This window comes from Uranotaenia lowii, chromosome 2 (assembly GCF_029784155.1).
Source record: "Uranotaenia lowii strain MFRU-FL chromosome 2, ASM2978415v1, whole genome shotgun sequence".
NCBI classification, from domain to species: Eukaryota; Metazoa; Arthropoda; class Insecta; order Diptera; family Culicidae; genus Uranotaenia; species Uranotaenia lowii.
This window is the reverse complement of record NC_073692.1, coordinates 87,123,958-87,150,486: the sequence shown is the minus strand read 5'-3', so window position 1 is coordinate 87,150,486 and position 26,529 is coordinate 87,123,958. Positions and strand designations below refer to the sequence as shown.

The 26,529-nt window shown below is 34.5% G+C and overlaps 1 protein-coding gene across 1 annotated transcript in view; it reads left to right on the top strand.

Annotated features, from left to right (window-relative positions):
- Positions 1-14,105, top strand: part of LOC129747733 (protein spaetzle 3) — an 83,477-nt gene extending 69,372 nt beyond the window's left edge. Inside the window, exons 4-7 of the mRNA XM_055742071.1 lie at positions 12,632-12,756; positions 12,814-13,191; positions 13,275-13,400; positions 13,469-14,105. Coding sequence (XP_055598046.1) covers positions 12,632-12,756; positions 12,814-13,191; positions 13,275-13,400; positions 13,469-13,625 — 786 coding nt within the window. The 3' untranslated portion in view covers positions 13,626-14,105. The remainder of the gene's footprint in view (positions 1-12,631; positions 12,757-12,813; positions 13,192-13,274; positions 13,401-13,468) is intronic.
- The last annotated feature ends 12,424 nt before the right edge of the window (positions 14,106-26,529 follow it).

Genomic DNA, 26,529 nt, shown 5'->3' with positions numbered 1-26,529 from the left:
TCGTCATCCATGAGGATGCATTCGTCGTACTTCGTTAGAACCTTGTTGTTTAACTTCAAAGAACGTCCTTTAATTTTGTATGGAAATTTGTATAGGAAAAAAAAATCTAAAATAACCAGAGATAAACCGAAGGTTAAAAATAATAAAACTTTGATGTTAAATATTCCTTGATTCTTGCAGTACTTTTCTGGACCCCAGAAAGGTATACAGCATTTTTGATAGCTGAACGAATGGAAAGCTGTGTAATCGTAGGATGAATAGAAAAAAAAATGCAAAAATACTACTTTGAATTGTCAATGAATATATCGAATTATATAACCTTTTCTTAAAAATTTCATTAAATAATCATAAGCTCTAGAAAGCAAAGCCTGTCATTTTTAAATACCTTTCAATGGATGCAGATTTTTTATTTTCATGAAATACTAAGCTTTATTATATGTCATCAGAAAATGAAACTTAAGAACAGGCAAAACCAATTTTTTCAAAGCTATTTCGAATTTTCTGGATAACTTCTAGCAGACAAATTTCCAAACAACTGAAACACGTTGCTCTGATTTAGGAATCATCCAAATCATCTTACATTTTTCGCTGATGCTTGGTGACCCAAATGACTTAAACAAAAAAACAAATGGGAGTAAAAAGTCAATTTTTGCAGCGGTCTGATGTAAACATGCCGTTAATATGTTTTTCTTTAAATTTGTTCGAATTCAACGGATTCCTATTTGGGCTAATTCGCTCCGATCTAAGTTAATTGGAACGAATTACCGTCAACTGGAGTATCATGGTACACTTTTCAACTTCAATGGCTGCTAAAATATTAATGTATACAGATAATCATGTATCAACAGTTATAAAGTTGGAGGGACGAAAAATTGAAGTAGTCAGGAAAATCATTGGTTTCATCAGTTCACAAAACATGCGATTTTCACGTTTTTAAGAAACTTCCAACAAACTTTGTTTTTTGGTGTTTGGTGACTTATATTTTGTACGACATTTTTGCCCAAACAATGCATGAATTAAATTAAAAATATTTGATTATTCATTTTTAAGTTCTTTTACATAGTTTACATTATAGTTTTTCGTATGAAATAGAAACTTTTGAAAATACATTCTTAAATCTTTTAAATGATTATTAGGATTTGTATAAAGAATCCTTAAGTTACAAACTTACTTTCATCAATAGTTGAAATTTAAAATTTGCATCAAAATCTGGTGAACTCAGCTTAAGATTGCCAGAAGTTCCCCGCTCGCATCCGGACAGCGCAAATCCGCTATTCAACAAAAATGAAAAAAAAAAACAATTGAATTATTTTTTAATCGAAAAACATAATCAGACTCGCAAAAAATCGTTTATATTTATTTTAATAAATCTAGCTTGAAAAATTTCGAATTATAATGATGGAATTTCAATTTTTCGTTACATTTTCCAATAAAAATGTTAATGAATCCGGACAAAATTAGGAGATTTGGGCAACCGGGTCGGGCCAAAGCTTTCCCAATTTTTTTTTGTTTAAAATTCAAACAATTCCATGTAAAATCCGGTAATCTGGTCAGCTTAATTTTGTTTATTTGATTTGAACTTACAATATTTTTTTCAAGAAAAGCTTCAATTTTTAAATTTTTTTCTAAAGATTCAATTTTCTAAAAAAAAAGGAAAAGATAAAAATTTTGCAATTCAAATCGGATTTATGCAAACTCGATCCTAGTTGAAGATTTTAGTTTGAAATTTGGTTCTTGAAAAAAAAACTGCAATATTAATAATGTTGGACAATGCACCAAACCATATGGAATATTTACCCTGCAATTTTTTTGAAGAAAAGATATATTTTTCTTCATCATTAATTACTTTTCATTAAAAAGCAATTCCTGTGGATGGTTTTTAAAAATAAGTTTTTTATAAGATAAAACAAGTTAAATAAACTAAAATTATACCATTTTTTTTTGTCATTTTTAACTGAATTGTTCTAACGAACTGACTTGAGTCAAATTTCAAAATCGTACTAACAATCAGAATTATGAGCCTGCGATCACTTGCAATATAAATTCTTATCGAAATAGTCATCTTGATCTTTTTATTTTGATTGATGAACTCATTTATCAATCTGAATCTTTATTTTAAACCTGAATTCAGAATTTTAATTTTAAATGTGTTTCGGAATTTCAATACGTTTTCTGAAATGAACATGAAACGGTTTCTGAATTTAGCAATATGAGTCAAATATTAAAATAAGTTTGAGAGCCCTCAATCAGCAATCCATAACTATAATTCGGATGTTTGGAATTTCAATGATTATTCTGATTTAAATTATGTATTTCTAATCCGACTTATTTAAAATAACTATGACTTAAATAAAAATAAAAATTTCGAATGATGAAACTTCATCGTCATTTTGAAGCTTTGTTATGTTTGAATTTTGCATAAATTAAGTTCATGAATTTCGATTATGAATATTAACCCTTCGTTTCATAAAGTTACATATTTGCAACAATTAATTAAAACTGTTCTAAACTTCACATTTAGCTAAAAAGTTAATTTTTTTTTCGATGGAAATTATATTTCTAACTTCAAGATCACGTTCAACTAAAAAAAAATTACTATCAGTGTTTAAAGGTACTAAAAAAACCAACTTGAATCTGAAAAATATGGAATGTGGAAAAAGCCTTATTTTTCAAATATTTGGCCTAGTGTAATTCATATTGAGAATTTTTTTTTGACTCAAAAAAAATATTTTCGTATTCCCACTAAAGTAATTTACATAATAAACCAAATTTGAGATTTTTTTTTGTTTTTTTCTCTGATATAATGGGTTTTCAATAACTGTTGCAAATTTGCAACACCATGCAACGGTAGTACCCTAGCTAGTTATATGGGTTCCATAGTATGTTTTCTAAACTAGCATCGTTAAACAGTGTTTTTGTTTCCCGATGAAAGTGTTTTCATTATTAATGATTTATTATCATGTTAAGGCTGTATTAAAAGGGGGGGTGGGGGAATGAAAATTGAGCCTCCCCCCCTTCCCCCTCTGAATAAAGAGGGCCCCCGAGGTGAAAAAAATAATAGTTTTGCTCTAAACCGTTATCAAAACTAGAAAAATATTATTAAAAGTTCAAAATATATCAAATTTTAAACTAGGACGGGTCCGAATAATTAACTTATTTAGGATTTGTAATTCAGCGTATGTAAAACACATTATTTTAATTTTTTTCCACGGCCCGTTGGTATAACAAACATATATTTTGAATAAAACAAATTGTCGGATGCCTTCATAACTTGCAAAATAAGCATACATCAATTTTCAAAAGTTCTATATTATTTAACGTGATTCAAATTCAAGTACGGGGCTTTATCCAGAGAGTTTAAAAATCTAATAACAAACAACGAATACATTTTTTTATTTTTCCACTTGAAAATTCAGTACTATCTGCCAACATACGATAACCGAGTTTTGAAGTATTGTTTTGTTTTTTTTTTTTCTTAGAGATGAATGAATGATTTGATTGAAAATTACAATGCTCATTATTTTTTTACTAAAGTATGAGCCGTTTCTTATAATCAATCGACGAAATATGCTGTTTATTTATACTATTCAACCTTTTCCTGGAACCTCTGAAAGTGGATTTTAATTTGAAACTTTTTGTTATTGAATTTAGTTTTATTTTTATTTCTTTTTTATTCTTAAACTGATTTCAAGTTTAAATTCTAATTTTAGATTTTTTTTTTAAAATTCTAATGCTTATTCCGAAGAAATCTTTATTGTTCTTTAAATTTTGCCAACAAATGATATTTAAAAGTTTAATGTAATTTCAATAGTCAAGTTTGTTTATTAAAACTGGCATATAGTTATGATATGATTAAAGATTTAGAATCTTTATCAGAACCAACTTAAATACATTTTCGGAATTGATTTGTGTTGGTTTGTTCAAGGTTATGTTCGGAAAAGTTGTATAGGTAAGAAGCTTTCCATTTAGCACCTTCAAGCAAACGTGAGAAATAATTTCCTCATTAGGTGGTATATTATCGCATAACTACTCCTAGCTGATTTCTCGAGAGTCTTTGTAGTCTAGTGGATAAGCTGGTGCGAGTCTGGTTCCGATGTGCCAGGCTGGGTTCGATTCCCGGTATCGGCGAGACAACTTTTGGGTTCGAATTCCATAAGAAGCCGACAGGTAAGATGTGTTTCCTCTTATAACTTATTATATAAATGTTTAACCAGCTGCCAGCTGGCCAGGTATATTCACGGATGAAGGAATACCTCTAAGTAACTTGATTGACTCGTTCTTCCAAAATATACCTAAATCATCAAAATACTTCACTCCATAACAGTTCATACAAAGCCATGGGGTCGGTCCAAGAATGCATGTGAGCACAAACTTAGGCAGAAACTGCAGTGAATCCGTGCACCCATGGTGAATAACCAACATACATAACTACTCCCAGCTAAATTCTCAACTTTCTCGGTGTCCAGAAATCTACATTTGCGAAGTTCCTGTGTGAAATCTATGATTAGTGCAACAGAAATTAGGAATAAGCATTTATTTCCAGTTGTCGAGTGTGAAGAAAAAAAGGTGTAACCGTTTCATGTTGTTGCAAATCTGCAACAATTAATATTTTTGCTAAATAACCGAAATATGTGAAAATAATATTTTTTCATTATTTTTCCCTTCATGTATTCATCATTGCGCACTATTGAGATTTTTTTTCGAGAAAAAATAAAAAATCATGAAATGAAGGGTTAATCAAAAACTCAGAATGATTTAAGTTTTTTTAATTCTGAAAAATATTTACTAAATGTAAAAAATGCGATTGAATTTCGAAAATTACGAATCAAACACAGCTTTCCATTTTAATTTTTAATGATGATTCGAATTGATAATCAAGAATCCTAAATCTTATTTTAAATTGAATATTCAGAAAACAAAAAACTACAAATAAGTGAGAAAATTTAAAAAACTGCAGCTGAATTCTGAACCCGGGACAAGTTTTCAAGGTTATGACATCAGTTCTGAGTCAAGATTGTTACTATCGAATAACTTTACTCCATCATCACAATTTTATTGGGAATGAAAAAATTTAAGTGTAGATTAAAATATCTCGCTTGCTTTTAATGGACCATCATGGGGGAGGGGGTTGGGGGTTAAGCCCAAACCCCCCCCCCCCTCCGTTCCTACAGCCATGCTTCAAAGAACTATCTCATTATGTGAGAAACTATTTCAGAATTTTGATAACTTAAATGATTAACTGATAACTTTATCACATTAAATTAAAATAAAAAATGTAATAAGAGTTGTGTTTAATGAATGTTGCATCTAACCCTACTGTTGCATGAAGGCCTGCTTGACGGTAGTTAGTTTTTCTAGCTCATCTCTCTCATCTTAAATTTGATTTGATGTATTATGTAGTTATAATATTTCGAATGACTGATCTGATCATGGTAGAAATTCGTGTTACCGTAATATAAATCAGTTTCAACGTCACGGTGCGCCTATCTAGAGACACGATATCTCGACGCGATCGGTTGATTCATCCCCTCATCAACTTCAATGGATAGAAACAACTTAAGAACCTAAGTAAACTGTCGTCTGACGCTGTTGTCCAACGTACGGCAGAACAACCCACTCACAACGTGTGGAAAAATTCCGCTCACGTCTGGTCGATCGGCGTGATAGCTTTTATAAGGATATAAATAAAACTAATTCGATCACAATCGTGCTTTCCTACCAGGCTCATTCTCCTCGGAAAAATAAACAAGCTGGTCGGCCCGGTGCCGGCAGCGCTATTTTGTTGTGCGCGGGTCGCGCTCAGACGAATGATTTAAATCACGCGCTTTGCAAATAATGACCATTTACCGGGGAGTCAACCAATTGTTTATCTTCCACCATTGAGAGCAAGCTTTTCGTCCCTTACCAGAGGCGTGGGTGGTGAGTTTCTAAGCTTCTGAATAAAACTATCACGTCTGTACTAAATCGATCCACTTTCCAAATTAACCTTTAGTTATGGATATGGCAGAAGGAGTTAATATTCCGATATTAATAATATTTATTGTATGTAATGTGAAAACAAATAAGAATAGACTGATATGAAAAATCAAGTACTATACCTCCACCTATGCACACTTATCAAGCAATGCAGGGGTACTTAAAATTCTCGACCACAAACCGCAGGTTCCAATCTGTATCGGGACAGATTGATTTATTTTATAATTTTCGCATTTTGGCGAGTGAGGCCAGCAATTTCCCATATCAAGAAATTAAGTCATGCTAATCTTGATCGAATTGAAATGAGAAGGCAAGCGGTAGGATTTTTTTTCTTTCTTATTCGAGTGAGTCCCCCATCATGAGCGAGCAGACCATTCACTCCGTTCCCAGGTGATCCAAATCTGTGAACGATCACCAACGCGCGCCAACCGGTAGCCTTCGCGGTATTGTCCTGAACCGCCCGATTGGTGCCCTAAATTAATTTGCATTTTAATGGCCCATGCGCGGCGCGGTTTAGACAAATCTGAACGAACTTCTACGGAATCAATGCCTCCTTGAAGCGATCGAGAAATCCAGATCACCTGTTATTGTTGTTATGCATGCATGCTGGAAAATGGGTGTGGCCGTTCATGTCGACGAGTAAAAGTGGCAAACGGCCGTCCGGCAGGAGACGACCAACGACGACGCCGGTGTGTTTGCACCTAATCTTTGAATTAGCGTTCATTATGAAGGCGATTTAACAACTGACTTCGCGTACGCCATTAACACCCTGGTCGTGGAATTAGAATGAACGGTTGCATTTCAAGGTGAAATGTTGTTGTGACAGTTAAAATCAATTATCAAATAGAAGGAAGGAACTCCTGATATATAGCAAACTGTGAATACTTGTTCAGATAAAAAGACTGTGATGTCCACAGAGAAAGGCTTTGAAAAAGATCCTTTACTGTTGTATATATTGATTGACTTTCCTCAAAAACATTATAATTTAATTTTGATTTTACTCTGTCTTTTAACAACTTTATTTGAAATCTTAGATTTTTCTCCTTTCATTTTCCTTTTTTATTATCCCTGATTGACTGATTTCCAATAAAAAAAGTATTCAAAAAAAGTGGGGCCGTTCTAAGGGTGGAGCATTACTTTTATCATACTGCTTAAAGTTCTAGAAAACTAGAAAAAAAAATGAAAATCGGAATTAAATGTTTCATATAACAGCTAAGGGGTCCCTTCAAATATTATCTCGAACAGTTTCACTGTAATATAAGTTGAGGGCCCCCTAGAGTAAGTATTGCAGAATTTAACCCGCATTTTTTGGCTGGAATATCTGACCATTTGATCTCGAGTTTTTCAACATAAATTCAGACGAATTTATGCAGAATTAGTTGAAAATTCGAAAAAACATAATACATCACTTTCTCTTATTTATTGAATAAAGAAAACATTTCAGGTATTTCCATCGAATCAAGCGTTATGTTCCGATAAGGAAGTATTTTCTCCTCGTTTATAAAAATGAAACGGATATCACGAGGGATAGATTGGCTTTTTCTTAGATTTATCAAAATTAAAAAGAACAAAAATTATCAGTTTTGAAAGAAAATTTGCAGAAATTTGAAAAAGTGAAGAAAGTGAAGAAAACATTCTGAATGAAATTACGCTTTCAGGTTTTAAATTTTACAATCGAACTGTCTGTTTCTCCAAGGAAACAGAATTAAATCTGTTTTACCTTATTTTTATTAAAGAAGTCCTAATGTTACTTCCCAATAGTTAGAGGGAAATATTTATTCTGCGTTCGAGGAAACTCACACCAAGTGATTGATAGTTAAATAAAAAGATTTTTAATATCTATGTTTAAATTTTTCTATTCCAGAGATTTTTGGGTGATGATAGAGTTGTTAAATAAATTGTGAATTCAGTTTTGCATTGAACAGCTCTAATTTTTTAGCAGTGTAATTTTCGATTTGTCCATAAATTTTTCCACAATGTTTGCACGTGATGGATTTATGAATATTGTTTCTAGATATCAGACATAATGGTTATTTGATGGCAATAGAATGAACTCTTTAAAGTTCCTTTGTAATTATATTTTAAATATAATGTATTCTCTAGGACTGCATATGATAGAAATTGATTTATAGGGATCCCTCATGAAATATTGGCCCGGGCCCTCCGATGGCTCAACCTGGCTTTGGTTTCATAAAAAATGTTATGTGTAAACTCGAAGTACTATATTGATCTTGACCTTTGGTGCTTAGAAATGTCTAAAAAATTACTGTCGTCCATTTTTATCTTTGGTTTCCATTTAGTAATATGCGATTGTTATGTCAAAAATCTCTTACTTCTAACGTTCAATTAGCGGTTTAGATTACCGGGATAGTGATTTAGTTATTTAATGCCGAGTGTTGCACTAGTGTTGCACTGGTGCACCACTAGGTGCTGTCAAACTGTTTGTTTATTCGGACGGTGTTGCACTGGTTTTGACCTGTCGGAGTTCTGCTTACGGACGGTGGCCCACCGATAATTTTGCCAGTGTTGCGAGAGAGCGTGTGAGTGAGTGAGGTAGCAATACACTGGCGACGATTTGTGTTTGTTTTTGTCGGGTACGGTGGAACACTGATCGAGGGGAGAAAACAAATACGGTATAAGAAAATTTTTCATTTGGCGAATTCGAGAGTTTACACAACTTAAAATTGTTTCATAACTGTGTGTATAAATTAAAACGACACTCGGTCATCCGACTAGGATTGTTTACTCCAAGAAAAGATCGATTCAGATGAACGGTCCCTTTAGGATAGATCTATCTAAACAAGCGGATATTAGGGATTGATCTTTGATAAATTAATCTTATCTATTCTTATCAGCTCCCCCACTTTTTGTGAAAAAGCAAAAAAAAGACACGATAATTCAAAGATGCGTTTGCCTTCTGTCTGTTTTGTCTGTTCTGTTTGTTCCCAAACACTTTGATGAACAGCCATATAAGAGGTTGGAAAAGTCCAATGCCTATAAGCAAATCTCTGTGCCGAAAATGCGGTGAAAAGTGTACGAAAGATGAAATGATTGGAAAAGCATTACTGGCATAAAAACTTGAGCTCCCTAGCAAAATCATGCATGACCACTACACTCATGTGAAACAAGAGAAACATTATATGGGATTTTCATCCTATTGGATGAATTATCGAAAAAAATATATAGCAAGAATCGAACTCAATTCATCATCTCATCTCGGCTTGGTCGTCTGCCGTTTGGTCGTGGTTTTTTCATCATCCCTTGTCTTTGATGGGAAAGGGGAGGGCCAGTTGTTAGAAAGCTTGTTAATGCCGGTCCAACATAAAAACTTATACCGATAATTCCATCTCTAAGAAAGTTCATTATTGGAGTAGAGTCTGATTAGTAAGTTTACATAAATATTACGCATCCAACAAGTAGCATGGTCATATCATTAAAGAACAGAGTGAACAATAAAGGGCCCAAATGACTTCCTTGTGGTACAATTATAGTCGAAAAGAAATATGATCAACTGCTGTGTGGAAAACCGGAGTGCGTTATCATCGGCGACGAAACCTATTGCAAGTTTGATCAAAAAACGCTTCCGGGTAACCAGTATTACATTTATTGTTGTATTTGTTGTTCAATTTTTAAAATCTTTAAGCGAATTAAGAGTACAACTGTAACAGTACTTTCCAATAATAAGAATTACGCTTAACAATAAACTTATAAATGAGTAACATATATGTACAGTACAAATCAAATGATCACTGTACCGCAAATCATCGAACACTCGATAGCCGCTCTACTGAAGTCGCTTCTACTGTTTACACAGTAGCTGTCATATCGAGTTCCGCTATAAGCTCAAAAGCCTGAAAAACCTCAACTTGGTACCATCACGTAAAAAACGCTCTAACAGAGGAACTAAAAGTTAATCGACAACTAAAACTACGTCCTCAAGCGAACCACACCTTGTCGATAAACCGTCTGCTCAGACATGAGTTTGATGCAAACTGTCCTTAGCCCACGGAACGATATCTGGCTATCCTCAGAGCCGATAAATGTCTACAATATGTAGAGTAGGAAACTGTAAAGTTGAGAAAGCCCAGGAGTTCACTGTTCTCCAGAATTTGGGGAATCCCAATTCGAGAAAGTTAGGCCGTGTCAAGTGAACCAAATAAAACGACTAATCGCAAGTTTCAACCCTGGCTAATCCAGCATGCATCAAAAGTCAGCTATAAGGATATAGCGGAACAAAATTGTTGCATGAATACTAATGAAAGCGGAAACATAAAACGATCAACAAACAATCATCTGACTACAGGTCAATTAATATCCTCGGGCATATGACCGTCCCATTGAGCAGGGAGAGTAGGCAACATCACCGTGCTAAGCAAAGTGATTCTATCTGGATTCACACCATACTGAACCGTGAATAATCGCACTCCAAGATCCGGAGAAGGTCCTCGTCTCAACGCATAGCCTTTTTTGATACGGTTTTGATAGCTGAAGGAGATCAGAAAGCGACAGAATATTGCCTGAACTGCCTGAAGCTCAATCAACTGATTGTCAACATTCGTTGCCCAGTGTGTGTGTGTGAGCGCCACAGTGTACTTCGTCGTCGATCAGTGCCGCAAAACCGCAGAGAGGGAACTCCGACAACATCAAAGCAATAGTTTTTGCCGAAGAGAGACGTTCCATTGCATGTCTGCATGTTACGAAGAGGAGCAAAACAAGGAGAGTGTTTTATGCATGTTAACACTCGTGGCAGAGGCAACAACAGAGCAAGTGAGAAGCTATCACGGTGTTAAAGTGCACGCGTGAGTTACGCGTGCGGTAGAGGAGGCGTATGCATGCAAATGCATGCGGAGAAAGCAGTCTACGAATCCGGTCCCCGTCGACGTTCATCAGCAGCGGCAACTTTATGTGTAGCGGTACAGGTTCGATAAGATTATAAGGAATTATGAGCATCAGAATAGAGTTTTAATGTAGAATCGTACTTATATGTCATTCTTTATATTCAATGTTTATTGCAAGATGCCTTATGATTATTGAACCAATTTTAGCGCACCTCAAGCTTAAAGCTTTCGTATGTGAATTGAATCTCGGCCAGTTGAGCCAATAAAATTACTTGATGCTAAGATCAGGAATTTGCGTGTCCACTTTTGATGCACTCCGGGTTACACAGCCTGAAAGTATTCGTAACAATTTCAAGCGAGTTGAGAGGACAGTCTGAAAGTATTTGAACGAATTTGAAGCGAGTTGAAAGGACAGCTTAAAATTCAAACGCGAGATAAGAGGACAGGCTGAGGGTGTTGGTAAGAATGTCATGCGATTTAAGAGGACAGCTTTTAATTCAAAGGCTTGTTGAGAGTACATCAAAGTATAGTAAAGAATATCAAGCGAGTTGAAAGGCGAGATCAGAATACAGTCTTAACTAATTGATCAATATAAGCGCACTCACATGGCGATCGAATCATCCATAATTAATTCCATCGAAAAAATTAGTGTTTTCTATATCGGGAATTTACTACCGTAAACTGGGGTAACTTTGATCAACATGAAAATTTTGCAGATAATCATCATTTACTTAGTAAAAAGTTAAAATATCTGAAAACTGTTTAATACGTTTGAAAGCCTATAAATCGAGTTACCAATAAGTTAAATTTGGTTTTTATAAGAATATTTGGTATTACTTAAAATGTAATTTTAAAATGTTAAAATATTTGGTTTTTCTAAGGCTCACAAACAAACATCTCTCCTGATCAAATTTAAGCATTTAGGAGAAAATGAGTTGTTCCATGTGAAAGTTAAACTTTTTCCTTTGTTTAGGTTTAGTTTAAGTGTTATTTTTATGGTTATTTACTGATAATTTGAAGATATTGAAAAAAAAACGATGATTTTCCATGAGAAAGCCCGTAGAGTAAAAATGTCTAAAACCCAATCAAATGGTTAAATTTGATGAAAAAAAGATCACGGTACCAGTGTGAGAGCCTAGAGAATTGCATGAAGGCAATATTTTATTTATATTTGAGGCCTAAAAAAATGAGAAATGATTTTAATTTTTACCCCAAGATGTATGCAGCAACATTGTCCATCTTTTGATTATAAATGTTTTCGAAAATAAAACCTTGAAAAAATCAGTTTAGTCCTAACCAAAACTACTGTTATTAATGTCAATGCCTTCCGTGCTAAAAGGCACCATAACAATAATTTTGAAGGTGTTGAAGTACGTAAAAATCAAAGTTACCCCGAAACTCGGAATCTGGCTTTGTAACAAACATTTAATTATAACCACTAATGTCGTTTGAATATACAGCAATCAATGATCATGTTTAATATTCCTCACCTCAGTTAGTGTTTTAAAACACTTAGGTATTACGAAAAAGCAACCCCTTCCAAATATTCAAAAATGAATGAAAAAAAAAATCAAAGTTTTCCCAAATTACGGTACTTCTTATGTGCAGTTAATTGGTGTGGGACAAAGCATTGACTACGTGGTTAAGCTTTTATTAAAAATGCTCTGCGCTCTTTTCAACACCTTAGAAATATCATCAGCTCTTTTATTCTTCTTTCATTTCATCTGTTTTATTTTCACTTTGAATTTTTATTTTGAAAATAATTTATAACACTCATTCCTCTACATATTTGTTTTTTTTTAATTATTTATTTGCAGATTTGGTGGACGGCCCTTTCGGTAGCGTTAGGTCTCGATGTGCGAGGTGATGTGATCAAAGGTGTTCCTTGTGTTAAGAAGTACCATCAGTTGTTCTGTCCGACGGCCGGAAACACTTATCCACTGTAAGTAATCCAAAATGCCCAAGTTTCTACATCATCTAACTTATTCAACTTTTACAGAGAACGAATCGAAACATTCATCGATGAAAACAAGGCGCTCATGAAACGGATGTATGGAGACTTCGAGACGACGTCACGGTATCCACCTACGCAATCGGGCCGGAAACGGAAAAGGCACCTGCAGGGAGCAGATCTGGACGAGTTTACGATACTGCCGGAGCTGATGGATTTGTATGGACCTCCGGGTTCGAGGGACGATCCAAAGCTGTACGTCAATGGTGGGGACTCCTACTTTGGACGGATACGAAACAAGCGGCAGAATGGTGGCCGAGGGAGTGGGAATGGTGCCGGAGGACCCACCGGAGGCAGCGGAAGTGGTCCTGCGCCGAGCAATGGCCGGCCTAGCACTTCCGATGGCAGTGGAGAGAATAAGGGACGGTGAGTGGAATAATCTAAGAATAATCTCAAGTGACATGTTAAGTATTTTGTTTTAATCTCTTCTGTATTTCAATTTATTCCAGACTTGACGCATGTGAGTCAAAAACCGAAATCCTCACACCGTACTGGGCTTCCAACTCGGCCGGGAAAGTTCGAGCCATCGTCAATACCCAACATTTTGAACAGGCTATTCATCAGGAAGTTTGCTCGTAAGAATTTCCTTTACTCACAAATAGTTATGAATGATTCTTATTACATCTTTTGAATTTTGATGCAGGAAAACGCAAACCTCCCGGTGTTCCGGAGACTGCGGTTGTGAGCAGAAGTACAAATGGCACCGACTGTTGGCCTACGATCCGGACAACGATTGTAAGGGAATCTTCATGGACTGGTTCCTGTTTCCTTCGTGCTGTGTTTGCCGGTGTGATCCTTAGAGGTTTTGGAACCGACCAAATCCAAGACTTGTTACACATTTAGGAGAAAAAGCTTAAAGCTCGTGCTTGGAATCAGCTCAAGAACAAAGTCTAACTACGTCATAGGTTGGTGTTAACGTTGGAGTCGTCTACCGAGGAGGAGCCGTTGTTGTGCGTTCTAGTGATAGTCTTAGGATTCGAAAGCTCGAAAACTATACAGAAGAGATTTTTACGTTGTATCTTGAATCCGTTGCAACGTAAGTGTCGTTTAAGAGAGTAAATTTTACGAAAAGAAAAACAAGAATCAAGAATTTTTAGTCATCGTCAAACGTGCTGAATAAGGAAAAAAACCTAGCCAAATAGAACATTTAGAATTGGGCTTGTCTTCATAAGGAGTGCTTGTTTCTAGTGAAAGTTTTGTTACCTACTTAGACAGACAGATTATATTGGCGCCGCTAATAGTAAGTTATTGCTTGTAAATAATAAGAATAAATTTTAAAGCCAGAAGTATTGTTTTGATAACCTCCGAAATTTCCTCTAGATTTGTATATGGTATTCAGAAATTATTAAAACAGGTTGGCGTCTGAAAATTTATGAAGAAAGTTCACTTTGCTGTTTTTCAGTATGATAATTTAAAATGACACATTTGTAACAGGATGCACTTTTCAAGATTCTATCTACGGGAATCAGCTCCATTTAACTTAAATGAAAAATGATAGGAGAGCTTCTTCTCCATCAAACTTTGTATCACGGTTTAATTTTGGTGGCTTCAGAAACAGACAGAGACTGAGTTCCACGTATAAAAGCTATTTTGACCAAAGTTTACCGACTTTTGAAGATTTGAACCTAAATGTACTGTCCAGAGGAATGGGAGTAATTGTGGTTTTACACTTTAATAGTAAAAAAGGTTAGATCAAAACTAAAATTTACTTTTTAAATATTAGATTCAAGCTTGCGGCATATTGAAGAAAAGCTTTTGGCCTCCTCTTGAAGAGAATCTATAGGATTATCGATTCGGGAACAAGGGTTCGTGGCCATGGCCATCTGATCGGTTCCGGCACGAAATATGTCAAAGTTATCAGATCGAGACTTGCGGCATTTGAGAAGAAAGCTCTTTTCCGCAAGATGAAGAGAATTCATTGGAGAATCAATTCTAAGAAACTTGGTCGTGGCCAATATGGCCGGCTCCGGAACGAAATATGTCAAAGTAATTGGATCGAGACTTATATGAGGAGAAAGCTCTTGGTCTCAAGATGGAGGGAACGCATATGAGAATCGTTTCGAGGACAAGAGGTTGTGTCCATGGCCAATCTGTCAGGTTCCGGAACGAAATGTTTCAAAGTTTTCGAATCGAGAATTGCGGTATATGAGAAAAAAAACTGTTGTCCTCAACATGAAGGGAAAATGTGTGGAAGGACATGAGAATTGAGACTTGAGAAGTGAGCCACGAAATGTCATGTCTCATTTCTCACTTTTAATTTTTCACATTTTACTCCCTACTTCATGTGGAGATCAATAGCTTTCCTCCAATGTGCCGCAAGTTTGATCCTTAGGCCAATTTCTTTCTGGAACTGGTCAGATCAACCATGACCAAGATCTCTTGTCCCAAATCGATTCTCCTATCGATTCTCTTAAAGTTGAATCCAAGTGCTTTCTTCTTCATAATTCGATTGCAACGTTTCGTGAAAAGTGTATGTTATGGTTCAACAGAGAAAATAATTAATGCATTAATGTTTAGGCTATAATTTTACTTTATTTTTTGTAATTAGATTAGTTAGCTTTTTGAAAACCGATTGCAATAATTGATAAGGATTTTTTCTTACTTTGCAAGTATCAATAAATAAATAAATCTATATATATAAAAAGTAATTTCCGTTTGTTCGTTTGTATGTTTGTCTTCAATAGGCTCAGCTGCCTTTAGAGCTAGAGAGCTGAAATTTGGCATGGGTGCTCATTAGGACCAGGAATGATGAAACATGTTTTTAGATTTTCGGATGACCCCTTTTGAAGAGGGTCGTCCATACAACAACGGTTTTATTCCCACGAACCAAAAGCCATGGCACCCATTTTTTGAACCGACTTTCGTTTCCGTTCGTTTCGTTGGCGGGATTATTTTCACCATCACCATAGGCAGGCTATTAGAAACGACCATCCTGAGCTCACATGTACTGGATAGCAAATCGAAGCTTGCTGAGCATTAAAGATTTGAAAGTGAAAATTTTGGCGGGTGTTTTTTGTACCTTCTACTGTTCAAAGCACATGCTACCGGTACGAGATGTTTGGATATAATTATAAGCCTACATTTTGATTGGAAAATAAAACTAGCCTGTAGGAATATATTGACTTGATTAGTAGTGGCTTTCAAAGTGCTCTTTACCGCCGCTGGGAGGCTTTGAGGAACAACGATTTTTACGTGTTTGGAATTCCTCATAGAGAAAGAAAAACTTTTCAGATTCAGAGTTATAAGTTCAAGGCTGCGATTTTAACGCTCCAATTGGAATTTTAATGGGGGATTAGAAAATTGATAAGATAATTAAATTTGAGGTTTTGAGTTTTATACAATTTGATTTCACTGGCCAATTTCTAACTTTTGAGTAATCATTGATGAACAATGTGGTCGATAAAACAGGGCGAAATTGAAAAGCGAAAAAAATACTCACATGCAATTGCAAACATGCAAAGTGAGTTTTCAACATGCTTCAACAAAGTTCGGAGGTTTATTAAGAAATTTCTAATTAAATGAAACTTAAATATACCGTTTACAGGGAGATCATCCATATTGAAAAGTGGGATAATCTTCAACAGATGTTTTCATAAGATAGGGGATGAAATGATAAAAAAGCAGTTTAATCTTTCGAAGATAAAACTATTAAGCCAAATCTATTCAAGCTTCCTTAAAAAATGATGGTTGTAAAAAATGTTTTTCATGAAAGGATGAAGGATTGGGATGAAAATTTGTACACAAGAGTTTTGAGGCAATCAATTTCAGGTATTGAATTCAGTGTAAGGGGCCGGCAAAAGGTAGGCGTCCATATTAACGTTTCAATACTTTTGCAATATCGTCGTTACCATACATCGGATTCGAATGAAAATTGACACACGGTAGTTTTCAGGGACGGACAATCGAATACCTATAGATGTCAAATGTTTTGCCAGGGGTCTAAGACAGGAGTCGTCCATTAGTTTTTTACTGCTTTTAGCAATATTGACGTTACTATGCAATAGATTGCTTTGAAAATTTGCACACAGGAGTTTTGAGGGAAGGAAATTGATTTCAGATATCAAAGATTGTATAAAAGGCCACCGAAAGGGGCTTAACTTTTTGGCAATAATTGCGTTGTTATGAAACTGTCGAGTCGAAATTCATACACGGGGGTTTTTTGGCACATTCAAATGAATTCTGATTTCAAATTTAGTAGCAGACGACAGAAAAGTGAACGTCCAATATTTTTGCAATAATAACAACAATGATTTCGGAAGTGCATCTGGAAAATGCTTGACAATTGGCGTATTCATACAACAAGTTGAAAGCGAAACGGAGTTCGTATGGGATCAGCTAGTAAATAAATAAAAAAATATGTCACAAGTGTCAATCCAATAACTTTGAAAAATTTCGTTCTGAAACCGACCAGATTGGCCATGTCCACGTTCCAGTGTCCTCGAAATGCTTCTCCTATGGATTCCTTTCATGAAGAGGCCAAGAGCATTCTTCTCGTATGCCGCATAGCTTGATCTGATAACATTGACATATTTCGTTCCGGAACCGGCCAGATTGGCCATGGCCACGACTCCTTGTCCCCAAATTGATTCTTCTATGGATTCCTTTCATGTTGAGGCCATGAGCTTTCTTCTCATTTGCGGTAAATCTCGATCCGATTACATTGACATTTTTCTTTCCGGAGCCGGCCGGACTCCATGTCCGCGACTCAGTGTCCCTGTACTATTTCTAACATGGGTTCTCTTATTGTTAGTCTAATAACTCTATTCAGACAGGTCTTGATCGGATCCAAAGATCTCCAAGTATCAAGATAGTAGGGCTGTTGTTTTTTCGAAAGCTTTACATCTTTCCACTCAAGCATTGCAGCTTTGCATTCAAGCTTTGAGTGAAAGCACATCATCACACTAATACTTTGAAAATCAAGCGTAACTTTATTCACACAACGCTTATATTTATAATGATTATAACAATGCAATTTGCACTGGTGCATATGTGTGCGTGAAAAAGTTTAAACTCGAGGTTGGATCTCAACTCGTCAACCCTAATTTGGCGCTAGTGTTTTATCGCCAGAATTTCGTGGAAGCCGATAGCACCTGTCTGATCACATATTTTTTATCATCACGAAACCAGCTAGATTACCCACATAATTGAAGGGGAATGCCCAAGTTTTAAATTTCAGGACAATTTCATCCACGAATTTGTCATTATCTTCTTAACAACGCGATAATTTTTGGTTGCCTTTTTCATGTTGTCATGATTGTCGCACAGAGAAAGAATAAAGACAACACCAAGCGTCGACTTTGTCGCTTGTTTTGAGACAATATCGGGGACAATTTGATTCACTGAATTTCTAGACCTTGTTCCAAAATTATTAGGTAAGTCCCCTCAGGGATTTTCAAGCAATACGAACGGGAAGCGAATATCAAATGACTTCAATGCAACCCTAAGATACGAACTCTCTCTTTCGAGCTTTTTGAAACAGGGACATCTGTATCTCAAGTTGTTAAGCTTTAATGCTTTTCGCCTCTTCAATCTGTCGGTGCTTTCTTTTAGTTTTTACCGTTGGGCGAAAAGCTCATGCTTATTCAGAGGCATATTTTCCAACATCCTTTTGTGATACTTGTTTTGTGTCTATGCATATCATATCATCATAAAAGTAGGGGAAAGTGTGCCTCTCGTGTTAATTGCGCCTACAACCGTTTGACGAATTGGCTGACAAAACAACAAAGGAGCCGTTCTCCAATTACGTAAGCACGATTTGGAAATTTTTAACCCTCCTTCCCCCCTGGTAATACAAAGTAAGATTTTCAAAACCACACCATTGCAATTGTGCCTTGTATGATCTTACGTTTTTTATTCTTTGAAAAATTGACACGTGTTTTCCAAAATAGCTTGAAAATATTAAAAATGTGTCATCCGTGCTTTGAAGCAAAGCCCTTTTGAAGTAAAACTGAATAATTGTATTTGAAAAGCATAATTTATACAAAACATCAGACGAAATGTCATAAACGATTAAAGAATTAGTACAAGGTACCATCAAAAATTGTTATGTTTTTGACCTGAAAATCATAAAAATAAAAATAAATCTTTCTATGCTACTAGAATTGGTGCAAAAATGTTTAACGAAAATAACGTTGTTTCCAGTGAGAGATGTGCTGGTTGTGATAGACTTGGACTATATGTTCGAAATATACCTTTTCCTAAAAGCTATTGATCTTCTATAATTCTTTTTATTTTCATATTTTCCTATCTACTTTCTTTTCTATTCTAATAAAAAGTGATTAACTAGATAGAAACACACAATTGTAAACAAACAAAACGAGTTTGGCTCCTTAAAGCCTAAGGGCATGAGCCGTTTCAAATAAAGATATTACAAAAAAAATACGTTGTCAACTAACCTTAAAGCTTAGACTCATTTTAGCGGTAAGCGATAAAGTTTGAGGATTTTTCGAAAAATCGTTTGAAAAAGTAAGAGTTGTTAGTGTCTCGCTCTGAAAAAACTGTCTATAAATTCATTATCTAATGCGCCTCATATTGATATTTAAAGATTTTTCTTGATAAATTCATTTAAGAAATATGATGGATTCAAGTCGTGGTTCACAACGCGCCACTTTTCTTTTTTGTTTCTATAAATTTCTCAATAAAAAATATTTTTATGATGAATAGCGAAACGCAACGATTTTTTTATATAATGTGATTTAGTGTTTTTGACTGCATGTTGGTTTTATTTCGTTCTCTAGAAATTTTATAAAACCAACATTTTTTATTAATTTAAAGACGTTAATTCAAAAATATCCAACAAAAAGCTAATGAGAAAAAAAATAAAACCTGAGTAATATGGTTTTGTATGGCTGCAACGAATTATCAATGTAAGATTTCTTACGTTAGATTTTTTAAACGCCATTTTTGCCATGATCCCATTTCTTTTGATTGAAAAGTGATGTTGAACGTAATGTTTTAAATTTATTATTTTTGGCTTTTTACGGTCGAAGATTTTAATCAAAAAACTTTCTATTTAAAATACCCAACGTTTCAAACATTTTTTGTGATTTTACTCAAGGGAAGAAAGACTACACAAATAGTCGAAACGTCAGGTGTTTCAAATCGAAAATGGTTTAAAATATTAAATTAATAACCTTAAATTATAACATTTAAATTTATCTGTACGACAATAAATCTCAGTTTTAACTTTTTAAAGTGACTTTTTAAGTGATCAAATAATAGTTTCTCAATTTTGTGACTGCTTTATTTTTCTTCATTTTAAATAGAACTCCTGATATGTAACTTCAATTTTAATAAAAAAAAATATGAAAAATTATCATTATTAATCTTTTTTTGTTTTTTTTCCTGTTTATTCAAATTAATGACTCAAAATTCATCAGTATATTTAACACTCTTGTTCATTTTTGAAAATTATTCGCCATCAAAGGAATCAATTATTAAATTGAAAATATTTTTGAATCATAATATTAATTTTCTATTGTTTAATAAATTGTTCTTAATTTTCAATACAACTCATTTGAAATCCGATTTGTCAAGAAGCGTTTCAAACATAGATACATCTCAAGTATTATTAGATGTTTGAAACACGCACGAACTCCGGCTTAAGCAGGTTCATTTACAGTTCTTGTGAACGTGAAATTGGAAATATTTTTAATTCGTCAAAAACAAGAATTAACTACATTTCATGGGTGTGAAACTAGATGAGAAATGGTTGAAAGATTAATTCACTGCCAGCTTGAAGTGTAAACGCACTGAGCAAACGTGAAAACGGAAAACGATCAATTGTGGTGAATATAAAATACCCGTTCATTTCGCGTCGGAATGACAAAGTGCATTCTGAAATCATTTTCTACCGATGACGGAAACATTTCTGCTCCATAAAAATTTGTTTTCAAATTGCAAGCACATTTCATGGCAATTTTTATAGACTCCCTTCGGGACTGAGGAAAATCATCTAACGTTCCAGTTGTAGTATCCAAGAGCTGATAATAATAAATCTAATAATAAATCTAATAAAAAAGTTATGTGTATTTTAAAGAATGAGGAGTTACGGATGAGTGTGTAAAATAGAAGCTTGAAGGCGAGTAATCGCTCATAGAGAAAATTCAAAATGTTTGCTGCATCTCACTCGCACACTTGAGGAACCATACATTGAATCTGTGCGTGAACTAATCATCAATGGAAATAGAATTAATGATGATGTGAGAGCGAGATGAATTTCGATGACGTCGTATTCACTTGCAGTGAATGCAAAGGTGTAAACGAAAAGGCATGATGTTGGAATTGACAATCCCGATGCATTCATTTGATTGTGTCATTCAGTTAACGAATTTTGGGAAGGAAAGTTGGCGTCCTTTCGAAGAAGAAATTTTATTTGAATAAAGTTACTACAATGGCGCAGACGGTAGTGAAATTTAATAGAGTGTAAGCGTTAGTGTAATCTGAAGTGAGAATGCTGCAGTTAGGATAGAAAGGATGCAAAGAATCGGAAAAGAAATTGCAAAAAGGAACTTCTCCTAATGGTGTGAAGAAGGTTTGCATATAGTAGGATTGAAAAAAAGGGAATGGTTGATTGTAGGCGGATTCTGCTTTGACGAGCATATTGTGTGGTTTTTCTTATTTGCAAATAATCAAAGGGATGGTTCTCAAATTGGTTGGAAGTGCGTTGTGTTCAAAGGAAAGGAGTGAAAGTGAGGAGGCCTCATTGGTAAGTTTGAGATGGCTTTCTTTGATAGAAGAGAAGAAAATGTTGGCGACTATAATGGTAAGTGAACTTTGATTGATTGAAAATTTTATAATTGCGGAATGAAAAATTTGAACTTATAATACAATTTTATGGTGAGAAAGCTGTGTATCGAATGAGTAGTTTGATTTATATCTATGGTGCTTTTTGTAAAAATGTGAAGTGTATTGAAAGATCTAAAAAAAAAAGGGAGTTGGACTCCTGTTGAATTGGAATATTTTGCTCACAAAGTTGCATAAAACGTCTGTTCTTTGAATTTAATATAACTCCGTTTGACAAGGATACAGCAATAAGGCCATGAACTTTGATTAAATACTAATACATGAATGATTAACGAAATTGGATTTGATAGTATTCTGTTATATGGTTAAAGACGATTGTGTATGCTGAAACCTGTGAATGTCGATTATCTTTTGATACATCAACTCGTTTCTCCCTTTAAGTGATTTTCTAACTCTATGATTGCGTATGATTTAAAACTCCGCTTTATTAATGTGCATTTGATTAGTCCAGCACTACAAATAGCAAAAACAAAAAAATTTTCAATAATGTCGGATCTTTTGAAGAACAGGATTTGGATTCGTTTTCTTCGTCGCTCGGGCATGACGGACTGTGATATAAACCTTAATAAACTTTTAACGAACAACCTTTTCTTCAGGATTGAGGTTTGGGGAGACTCTGAACTTTATTTATTGAATTTGGAATGGTTAACTGAGCATGATAAATAAAAAAACATGATATCAATTAATATATAATATAGCGTGAAGGAGAAATCTTTGATTTATTTAATATTAAATATGTAATATTGCGTGAAGGAGAAATCTCTAGTTTTTTTTAAATATATCAAAACAACAAAAATTTGGCGATATTATGTGGTTTGGTAATAATCATGTTTAATTTGCGGAGCATGAACACTGAAGGAAACCAAATTAGGAATCCTAAGGATGAATCATCCTATAAGATGAAAATCCCAAAAAAAAAAACAAAAAACTGATGGAAACCGAACAAAATATCAATTTTTAATAAGAAGTTCAGTTTATGCTTCAGTTCATGAACAATGTTTAGCATGATCGAAAGGGGAATTAATAAAAAGAATAATGGCTAGACGCGAGGTCCAGTTTAATTTGTGTAAAGGTCACAAGCCAAATTCGAAATCTATGAGAAATATATTGAAATGGAAGTGAATGAAAAGAAGACTTGCGAGAGAACAAGTCAAATTTGATCAACATGAAAAGTTGTTGAGATGATGTTCAGTCAAAAGAAGGCTTGCGAGAGGACAAGTCCAATTTGATTCGTGCGAAGGTCACAAACCAAATTTGAAATATTTGAAAAAGGTATTGAGATGATATTCAGTCAAAAGAAGACTTGCGAGAGGACAAGTCCAGTTTGATTTGTGCGAAGGTCACAAACCAAATTTGATATTAATGAAAAGTTATTGAGATGATGATCAATTAAAAGAAGACTTGTGAGAGGACAAGTCCAGTTTGATTTGTGCGAAGGTCACAAAACAAATTTGATATTAATGAAAAGTTATTGAGATGATGATCAATCAAAAGAAGACTTGCGAGAGGTCAAGTCCAGTTTGATTTGTGCGAAGGTCACAAACCAAATTTGATATTAATAAAAAGTTATTACGATGATGATCAATCAAAAGAAGACTTGCGAGAGGACAAGTCCAGTTTGATTTGTGCGAAGGTCACAAACTAAATTTGAAATTATTGAAAAGGTATTGAGATTATGTTCAGTCAAAAGAAGACTTGCGAGAGGACAAGTCCAGTTTGATTTGTGCGAAGGTCACAAACCAAATTTGATTTTAATGAAAAGTTATTGCGATGATGATCAATCGAAAGAAGACTTGCGAGAGGACAAGTCCAATTTGATTTGTGCGAAGGTCACTAACCAAATTTGAAATTTTTTAAAAGGTATTGAGATGATGATCAATCGAAAGAAGACTTGCGAGAGGACAAGTCCAGTTTGATTTGTGCGAAGATCACAAACCAAATTTGAAATCAATGAAATGTAATTGAGATGATGATCAATCAAAAGAAGACTTGCGAGAGGTCAAGTCCAGTTTGATTTGTGCGAAGGTCACAAATCAAATTTGAAATTATTGAAAAGGTATTGAGATGATGTTCAGTCAAAAGAAGACTTGCGAGAGGACAAGTCCAGTTTGATTTGTGCGAAGGTCACAAACCAAATTTGATATTAATGAAAAGTTATTGAGATGATGATCAATCAAAAGAAGACTTGCGAGAGGTCAAGTCCAGTTTGATTTGTGCGAAGGTCACAAACCAAATTTAATATTAATGAAAAGTTATTGGGATGATGCTCATTCAAAAGAAGACTTGCGAGAGGTCAAGTCCAGTTTGATTTGTGCGAAGGTCACAAACCAAATTTGATATTAATAAAAAGTTATTGAGATGATGATCAATCAAAAGAAGACTTGCGAGAGGTCAAGTCCAGTTTGATTTGTGCGAAGGTCACAAATCAAATTTGAAATTATTGAAAAGGTATTGAGATGATGTTCAGTCAAAAGAAGACTTGCGAGAGGACAAGTCCAGTTTGATTTGTGCGAAGGTCACAAACCAAATTTGATGTTAATGAAAAGTTATTGAGATGATGATCAATCGAAAGAAGACTTGCGAGAGGTCAAGTCCAGTTTGATTTGTGCGAAGGTCACAAAACAAATTTGATATTAATGAAAAGTTATTGAGATGATGATCAATCAAAAGAAGACTTGTAAGAGGACAAGTCCGGTTTGATTTGTGCGAAGGTCACAAAACAAATTTGATATTAATGAAAAGTTATTGAGATGATGATCAATTAAAAGAAGACTTGCGAGAGGTCAAGTCCAGTTTGATTTGTGCGAAGGTCACAAACCAAATTTGATATTAATGAAACGTTATTGAGATGATGATCAATCAAAAGAAGACTTGCGAGAGGTCAAGTCCAGTTTGATTTGTGCGAAGGTCACAAATCAAATTTGAAATTATTGAAAAGGTATTGAGATGATGTTCAGTCAAAAGAAGACTTGCGAGAGGACAAGTCCAGTTTGATGTGTGCGAAGGTCACAAACCAAATTTGATATTAATGAAAAGTTATTGAGATGATGATCAATCGAAAGAAGACTTGTGAGAGGTCAAGTCCAGTTTGATTTGTGCGAAGGTCACAAATCAAATGTGAAATTACTGAAAAGGTATTGAGATGATGTTCAGTCAAAAGAAGACTTGCGAGAGGACAAGTCCAGTTTGATTTGTGCGAAGGTCACAAACCAAATTTGATATTAATGAAAAGTTATTGAGATGATGATCAATCAAAAGAAGACTTGTAAGAGGACAAGTCCAGTTTGATTTGTGCGAAGGTCACAAAACAAATTTGATATTAATGAAAAGTTATTGAGATGATGATCAATCAAAAGAAGACTTGCGAGAGGTCAAGTCCAGTTTGATTTGTGCGAAGGTCACAAACCAAATTTGATATTAATGAAACGTTATTGAGATGATGATCAATCAAAAGAAGACTTGCGAGAGGTCAAGTCCAGTTTGATTTGTGCGAAGGTCACAAATCAAATTTGAAATTATTGAAAAGGTATTGAGATGATGTTCAGTCAAAAGAAGACTTGCGAGAGGTCAAGTCCAGTTTGATTTGTGCGAAGGTCACAAACCAAAATTGATATTAATGAAATGTTATTGAGATGATGATCAATTAAAAGAAGACTTGTGAGAGGACAAGTCCAGTTTGATTGGTGCGAAAGTCACAAACTAAATTTGAAATTATTGAAAAGGTATTGAGATTATGTTCAGTCAAAAGAAGACTTGCGAGAGGACAAGTCCAAATTGATTTGTGCGTAGGTCACAAAACCAAATTTGATATTATTGAAAAGTTATTGAGATGATGATCAATCAATAAAAAACTTGCGAGAGGTCAAGTCCAGTTTGTTTTGTGCGAAGGTCACAAATCAAATTTGAAATTATTGAAAAGGTATTGAGATGATGTTCAGTCAAAAGAAGACTTGCGAGAGGACAAGTCCAGTTTGATTTGTGCGAAGGTCACAAACCAAATTTGATTTTAATGAAAAGTTATTGAGATGATGATCAATCGAAAGAAGACTTGCGAGAGGACAAGTCCAATTTGATTTGTGCCAAGGTCACAAACCAAATTTGAAATTTTTTAAAAGGTATTGAGATGATGATCAATCGAAAGAAGACTTGCGAGAGGACAAGTCCAGTTTGATTTGTGCGAAGGTCACAAATCAAATTTGATATGATTGAAAAGTTACGGAGATGATGATCAATCAAATTTGAAATCAATGAAATGTAATTGAGATGATGATCAATCAAAAGAAGACTTGCGAGAGGACAAGTCCAGCTTGATTTGTGCGAAGGTCACAAAACAAATTTTATATTTAACTAAATTGACAACAATATGAATCTCAATGGAAAATAATTTCTTTTGAAGAGATTCATTATACTATATTTACTATTACACTAATTATATTTACTAATTTTATCAAGTTATGTTCAATAATTTAATAAGATAAAAATACAAACTACAATTTTTTAAAGAATAATAATATTAGAAATTAACGCTACAAATATGCAAAAGGTAAGCAAAACAAAGACTGGTTGATGATCGACTGTTTTAATGGTTCAATTTTTCTTTCAAAAGCTGTATCACTTTGGTTTTGAACATGGAACGATTGGTTATGTTTTTAATATCAGTTGGTAAGGTGTTGTATTTAGTAGGTCCAATAAACGAAATTCTTTTTTGCCCTAATGATGTTGTGGATCGGCTTCGTTGCAAGAAATCAAATCGAATATTATAGAAAAGTTATTGAAATAATGTTCAGTCAAAAGAAGACTTGCGAGAGGTCAAGTCCAGTTCGATTTGTGCAGTGGTCACAAACTTAATTTGAAATTATTGAAAAGTTCTTGAGATGATGTTCAGTCAAAAGAAGACTT